The 7,575-nt window shown below is 48.0% G+C and overlaps 1 protein-coding gene across 1 annotated transcript; it reads right to left on the reverse strand.

The window, feature by feature from the left end:
• Positions 1-1,249: 1,249 nt before the first annotated feature.
• LOC131264666 (amyloid protein-binding protein 2) lies at positions 1,250-3,138 on the reverse strand. Its single transcript, XM_058266973.1, has one exon. The coding sequence runs from the start codon at positions 2,917-2,919 to the stop codon at positions 1,507-1,509; it is 1,413 nt and encodes a 470-aa protein (XP_058122956.1). The 5' UTR covers positions 2,920-3,138; the 3' UTR covers positions 1,250-1,506.
• Between the last annotated feature and the right edge of the window lie 4,437 nt (positions 3,139-7,575).

Genomic DNA, 7,575 nt, shown 5'->3' on the forward strand with positions numbered 1-7,575 from the left:
TTTCACATCTGTTTGCCCTAAACATACACCGAGTCCCGGGGTTTAGTACATAAGGCTCGTATGGATTTATGATGCTTCAAGCGAGAGAAGAATTGGAGAGCATAATTTCAGTGCAATCTACCGGACTCAGCCGTTGCAGTTGTACCAACAAAAACCTATATCGCCACCGTATTCCGGTTTCGACCACGAACCGCCGGCGACACCATCACCACCGGACACTTCATTGGGAAGGAAATTGAATTATTAACTCCCGTTCGACCGTAAACGGTGGCCGTAATTAAAATGATACCACTCTGGCCCCTGTTGGTTGGCAAGAACAAGTTTGTGCGCACGTTTTTAGAGAAGTTCCGTTTCCGGGTGAATGCGTTCTCGGCTCGTGCGTCCTTCCGGACCGGTGTGTGTATTGTGTGCCCTCGCCGAAGGCCGGAACGGATACATCTGTGTAGCCTCTAAAGCGGACGGAGCCAGTTGCTGGAGGTATCCGTCACCCAGCACAGCGACTAGTTTTGCGGCCATTTTTGCAACGAACTGTGGGGAGAAAAGTTTTGCGAGTCTCCTAGTGACAGGGAGCACATTCTGTCGATGATGGAGCTGAACGGACAGCATGGTTTGTCTGCAAAAAAAGAAGTTGTAAAATTTCCCCTAGAGGAAACTACACGGAAGAGAAAGTTTGTCAGCATCCTGCCTGACTTGTTCACATCCTAATGCGACAGCCAACTAACCGGATGGTTTTTGAATGGCCTCGACATCAGTTCATCCTCCTGTCAACGGTAAACAGTATACAATTGAATTTATATCCATCAAATTACCATACTTGTTGTTCATAAGTTTACATGAACGATATGTCTCATCATCTCACTGTTCTTTTTATAGAAACTTAATAATTTTTAATTAAATACTGTACTTGACACGCATGATTTTTAAACACAATCATAAATCTAAATTTAAATAACTTCTTATGAAATTTGCTATTTCACTGTGTCCATTGGAGAGGGACATACCGGTTGTTGAAACCTTGACCATTCGCTCGCCAAACGAGCGTCACATAAAAATAAAGGCAAAAAGCAGAAATCTTGTTAAACGTCTTGCACCAAACAAGGAGTTTGCGTTGTTGAGGTGGCTTGCGAATTCTAGCTCGCAAACTGCTCCCACCATCATCGAATGACGTCGTACCGTCGGGATGATTTATGACCGGACAAAAGGGAAGAGGGTGCTTTGAAAATAAAGTAAACAAATAATCGTTGTGTAATGTTGATATAATGAAAACACGTTTTTTATTGTATATTGCTATCCTAAGCTATATCTCTCGACGGGTGGGCACCACCACTGTTAGTCTGTCTGACCTTTCCGCGCGCACGCCCTGGAAGGCGTTAATGACTTCGCGGAACTCTTAGGTGGTACGTACTGCAAACTAAAAACAAAACACGGAAACCTTACGCAACTTAGTCTTGGATGGCTTATGGTGGTATGGTTTAGTTCGACGGAACCGATGCTGGTTCGCTTCCCTTATCCGCTGCAGGCGAGCCCGTCACGCTCAAAGGACGAGTCCAGCTCGAAGAACTTCTCTTTGATTTCGTGCAGCGAGAAGGCACCGTAGTCGCGCTCGCGCGGCGGTTGGCACTCTTTGGTTGACCGGCGACTGTCCGGGCCGCGTAGGATCAGGTCGCGGGTGCGCTCCAGCTGCTGGCGCACCTGCCGGCTGCCGGGCATGAGCTGGTGGGCGAGGTCGAGGGCGGCCTCGGCATGCCGGAGCGCCATATCGAAGCGTCCGGTCGTGTGGGATCGCAGGTAGAGACAGTGCGCCAGGTAACCTTCCAGGACGACCGCATGCGGGCTGAGCATGCCGTACACGCGCCCGGTGATGTCGAGACACTCGGTGAACGCGGTGATGGCGGGCAGGATGGCGTTGGTGCGCAGCAGCACAAAGCCGTACTGCTGCAGCACGTCGGCGTACCGGCGGTGCAGACTTCCGTACTCGGTGCGCGCCCGGCGCACCGCCTGACTGATCAGCATATTGCCAAGGTCGTGGCGCTCCTTCGCGATGCAGAAGAGGGCGATCAGCTGCAACACGTCGATGACGTCACCGGTGGAGCTCTCCGCCGACTCCCCGCCGACCGCGGTGAGCGCTCGCAGCGCCCAGAAATGGCACCGGTCGTAGTCTTGCACGTGGTAGTAGTAGCTCCCGAGCTGCAGGTAGGCCTTGACTAGTGGGGAACCTGAATCCGGGCCGCCCGTTCGTTGGCTCGACGCGTCGACGAAGGTCAACAACTTTTCGACAGTGCCCGCCGCCTTCGAGGTCAGGCAGGCTCCGATTTGGGCGCGCAGCAGCTGCACGAGGCACTCCAGCTCAAGATGCGGTCGTGGAAGCTGCCCCTGCTGCACGGCGAGCGGCGAGATCAGTTCTTGGGTAAGACTTAGGACGTCCGCCCCGCACCGGCACCAGCCCGCTTCGTACAGGTAGTCGCCAAACTTGAGCGACTCCAGCACGCGGGCCCTGATGTGCGATGGGGCGTTTTCTTTGCGCAACTCGGCGCGCAGCATATCACAGTAGTTACTGGCCAGGTCCTTGAGGACCTGCGGACGCCCGCTGAGGGCCGCTTCCCGCAAACACTTCTCCAGGGTGCCATAGTCCGGTGCGTAGCCGTTGAACAGCTTCATGAACTGAACCGGATCGGTCAGCTCGGCACGCAGCAGCGGACGTAGCTGCGGATATCTGCACATGCGGTCCAGGGTAGCGGTCAGCAGCGACGCCGGCAGGAACTGCAGCTGCACGATCCGCTCGTTGCAGTCCTTCGCCTCCACCACACTCTCGACGAACGCACGCACACAAGACGCCTGCAGGGATGGCGAGTTTTCTGGCACAATGCGAATGCCGCTAAAGCGTGCCTTGTGCATCGTGTTGAACAGTTCCGAAATCATCTTGTAGCGTGTGTGTGTCTTTCACTTTTCCTGCACAACTTTTCCACTCTCTCAACGTTGCGGCATAAACACTTTTTCCTCGCTTTCTTCACAGCAGACTTATCGCAAATAAATCAAAAAAGTTTCCGTTTATCCAGTGGCGCTCTTGCACAAAACACTCGCGTCTTGCTTTGTTATTCACGATCAACTGACCTCTGCTGGGCCTCCGGTACTACGCTTTATATTGATGCTTTGTGGCGATCCCTCGCGCACACCAGCACATCGCACTTCTGCTGCGTCTCGTTCGCACCCACACCACGCTAACCGGAATCGTGAGGTCCAGTGTACACATAGCAGTTGTTGTTTACAAGATAACTTACACCGTCCGGGCAAGATCTTGACGACGGTGACGCGCCTTCCTTTTCGCTCCATCTCTCTCCCTCCACGGGTATCGATCGCTCGTGCCTCGTCTCGCAGCCACCGGTCCGGCACGTTTTGTTTTGTTCGCGAGCTTCTTGGAAAGCTCCTACCTGCGGGTTGAAGATCATCATCGTCGTGATCTCGGCGAAGCTCCTCCAAGTAAACATCCGCGCGAACGCACACTGGCGCGCACCCGTCTTGGCACGCACATTGCCGTAGTGCTGCCACGATCGAACGTCCTCCTTTTCACCTCCTCTCCTCCGGCCCGCCCGAGCCCCAAGGACCGGTCAATGTGAAGTGGACGGCTTTTTTTTGTTCCTCCTGCTTTCGGTCAGGTTTATAAGAATATAGTTTTCTACGAATTTTACTCCTTTTCTTATTTCTCTTTCTCGTGGTATTTTGGGAAGGATCGTAAACATCATGCCATCGTGTCCTGCGAAGGTCAGTTACCGTGCATGATTTGCACTTTTTTGGGTCGCGTCCAACAGACGAACCATAAATCTGTGCACAGTGGTCAGTATACTTTTTTTATCGGCAAACAATTGCTGCACAGTGTGCCAGCTAGTGGGGCTACAATGTACCTGCAGTTCTGGTATATATTCTGTAAAATATATTAAAACAACAAGACTACGTTAGAGGATCTAGCGGTCTATCCAGATTTCTGTATTATTAAAAATGCTAAAAAATAGTCTTTTCTATATTGCATCCGTTCTGGTGGTGACTGGTTTTCAGGAATCTTTAAAACATGTCAACCGATCCACTGTACGCCACCGGAGTGCATATTTTGCATGCTGAAAGTTCACCTTCGTAAAGTTTGTTCACCTATAAGACACCAACTTGGAAAGAGAAAGTGAAGTCGAAAAGCGGGATTGCCAATGACAAATGTTATCTACGACGATAAATATATTGTTAAATATGGTACGCAAAGATTTGTTAATGTTAATTTTTTTAAACTCCCAAACTTTAACGTATAATATATTTAAATCCCAATGTCCAGTCCTTATTTTTATAATTTAAATATTTTTTTTCCTCATAAAAGAAGCACGATAAGTGATGATTCACGAGGTTGAAATGTTTACGATACACGCAGTTCACATTTTTGTTTTTAATTTAATCCGCATGGAAGTGTCCAATGTCTCCGTTTTGGGTCACTTTCACATCGTGCAGTAAAACATCTGACATTGAAATGCTCGCGGTAACCCTGGACCCAACCCCGTGGCGGAGCGTAGCTTTCTCGTGAATTGAATAAATCAATAAAAAAGGAGCGGATACTGTTGCAATGGCAAAATATTTGTTTCAATGGCAAGTTTCTGGTTGTATTCGAAAAAAAACGACGTTAAAGTTTATCATACCAAAAGTACACAAACAAGGTTTGTTTACTCTCTAGTTCGTATGCCACGACGCGTTTTGTTTTGAATCATCGTTGTGTTTTTGCGCATCGTGCCAGATAGAAGTCCGACTCCATTTGGTCCCTTCACTTAGTTCCGGTCGCAAGGAGTTGGTAAACACCCGCGCACGGCTATTATTGGAATGTTCGGCAGAAAGAAGGAAAAAAATGTAAACAAACAAAGTAAGGCAGGGAAATAAAAAATAAAAAGTCGCGCCTATAATTACCAAAGACACGAGGCAACGCAAAAAGCGAACCAGTTCGAGCCGGTTTGACAGTTGTTGCGTACGGCGCCGCTTTTTGACGCGTTCCACACCAATCCATCTCGCCGTGCCGCCGCCACGTGGGATCGTGATTAATTTGATCGGAAATCGTGTTACCCCGTGCTCCCGCCGCCTAACCGCCCAGTCAATCATGCTTTAAACTAGCTGGCGTCAGGCTGAGCGGTGTGGGTTTGAAAAACAATGAGCCAAGATTTACCAGAGACCCCGTTGACGTTACCCTCACCGATCGCGTAGCTGTTAGCCTAGGGCCCTAGGCGCCTCCAGTCGAGATCCAGCGCGTGTTTCTGTCTCTGTTCACCGCGTGGAACTATAGTTCGCGTCGGGGTTCGAACACTTTCCGGTTCTTGGTGCTCCATTTATCCGCACGAGGCGGGGGATTTTCCCCGATAGTGGAACCGATAGTGCGGCGATGGCAAAACAAATGACGACACTTCTGTAGACCGTGGCATCAGCGATCAGCTCCTGGGACGCAACAACCAGAATTAACGCGATAGGGCAGATAGTCCCTCTACCGTCGCAGTATGACCAAAGATAGCGCCAGCGCCATCGAGAATGCACTTTAACTGGACTTTGTTGCCCATGTCTAATGGTCGAAGGAGGAAACATGTCAGGCGTCCACCGCAACCGACCGGTTTCACTGGACCAGAGCTCATTTATCAAACGATGATAGACATCACGATCGTTAGTACGATCCAGTAGGCTCTGTGTGACGTTTGCTGAGGTATGAAACTTGCAAATGCAAGCTACTGGTGCTAAGAAACGAACACGAACACCAACCAACCGGCAAATCGTGTACGGATCAATGTCGTCATCGAACGGTTAATTCTATCGAGTCTCTTCATGCAAAGTGTACTTGGATGCATTTTTGCTACCAGTCGCAGTAACGGTAAATGGACCTACTTTACTCCGACAGTAGCTTTGCTCCTTTGATCCTATGCAATCGGAAAGCTGTTATAATCTGTTATGTTCCATACTGTTGTTGAACTATTTTGTACTTGTCTATAGAATGTAAATTTATTCTACCGATGAACGTGTCAATAATCAGATAATAAGAACGTTTTAAACAAGTCTTACCCGCATAAATTGACTGTCTAATGGATTGAAAGCTACCGTAAAGCTTACATTGTTAATTAAGAAGGATTGCTTGGAATAAGGATTGCTTGGATATTTCAATAACATCTATAAAAAGTGATACCAGGAATAATTGTAATGTTCTCAGGAAATTATGTTTTAGTTTAATTTAAGTTTTTAATCTAAGCTCAGCTACCTTAGCACAGTTCTGAAGTATTTTATTACTTGTTTATCTGAATTCCACGCGATCGTACCTAAAACATCGTTTATACATAAGCTAGCCTGATTTATTGACCTGTGTGTGTAAATCTACAATATTGAACTATGTTTGTAAAACGATGACATCTTTAAACTTTAACTTTTACAAAGTATACCTCATAAATATACCTCAATATTGTAATGCTACTGTTCTGATGATATCTCTGTATGTTTTTACAGGTAATTGAAGTAAAACGCACGATGCAGGTAGAACCATAATTCATACTTGTACAAACAAGATTTTAAAATATACCCCACAGGTTAGAAATAAGAAGAAAACGATCTTTGTGGTAGGGGTTTTACTGAATAGCTAAAAAAGCAAGACTTTTGATCGTTCGCAGAGATAAGCACAGAATTAATCCCTGACGTATTTTTCGACTGGCTTGACGCGAAAATACGTCATATGTTAAGAAGACAAGCCTCTGCACAGCAGACACTTCAGAAAAAAGTTTTTTTCACGCTACAACGATTCAAAGTTGTTGGAGTCCGCCGATCACGATGCCTGTCCATTTATGGGAGCAACGTCTATGCGGTGGATTAGGTTCAATGCTCGCGTCGGAAATTGTGAACACGTCTCGATCAGCTAACGATGACGCATTAGAGTGCACGAATAGCGGTGACAATAGACGCAATGGCCGCAATGGTGATCGTGTTAGTCTACGAGTAACAACATGGCCGACGAAGGTCAAAGAAGGCACCGCAATGCATCCCGTTTGCGAGAGGACGTGGTAGTGACGTGAGATCACAAGATCGTCGGCGACCTATCCACCAACCGACGTTGGATTATCGCGATGGCCTTCGTCGGTGCTGTGATGCGAAAACCAGGAATTAGAACTTTAGGCATCGGTGTACGCTCGTGAGTGGAATATTAAAACTCGTTGTGTTTGTCCCCAACAGGCTCCACGACGTTTAATAGACACGACGTGGGAGCTACTGTGAGGAGGTGTGCCGCCTCCAATTATTCCGTGTGGCGTCAGGTTTTGTTTTCTACCCCGGGCCCTCCCCGGCTAGACCCGTCCAGGAGGAGCACGATAACTTATTCCCGAATCGTAAATTTATCCACTAACGTGTCAAATTCCACGTGGCCAGCAGTGGGGGACCGTAACTAATCGCGCACCAAAACAGGTTTCCGGTACTAGCAATTGAGAAAAGAAATTACATCAGCCAATCGGGCAGGATTCAACCGGTTCGCCTAACCAAGGGGGATGTGTGGACACAACCCACGGCTTCAGGAAGAAAAAAGGGTAAAATTCTGTG

Source organism: Anopheles coustani, chromosome 3, assembly GCF_943734705.1.
Source record: "Anopheles coustani chromosome 3, idAnoCousDA_361_x.2, whole genome shotgun sequence".
Taxonomy (NCBI): Eukaryota; Metazoa; Arthropoda; class Insecta; order Diptera; family Culicidae; genus Anopheles; species Anopheles coustani.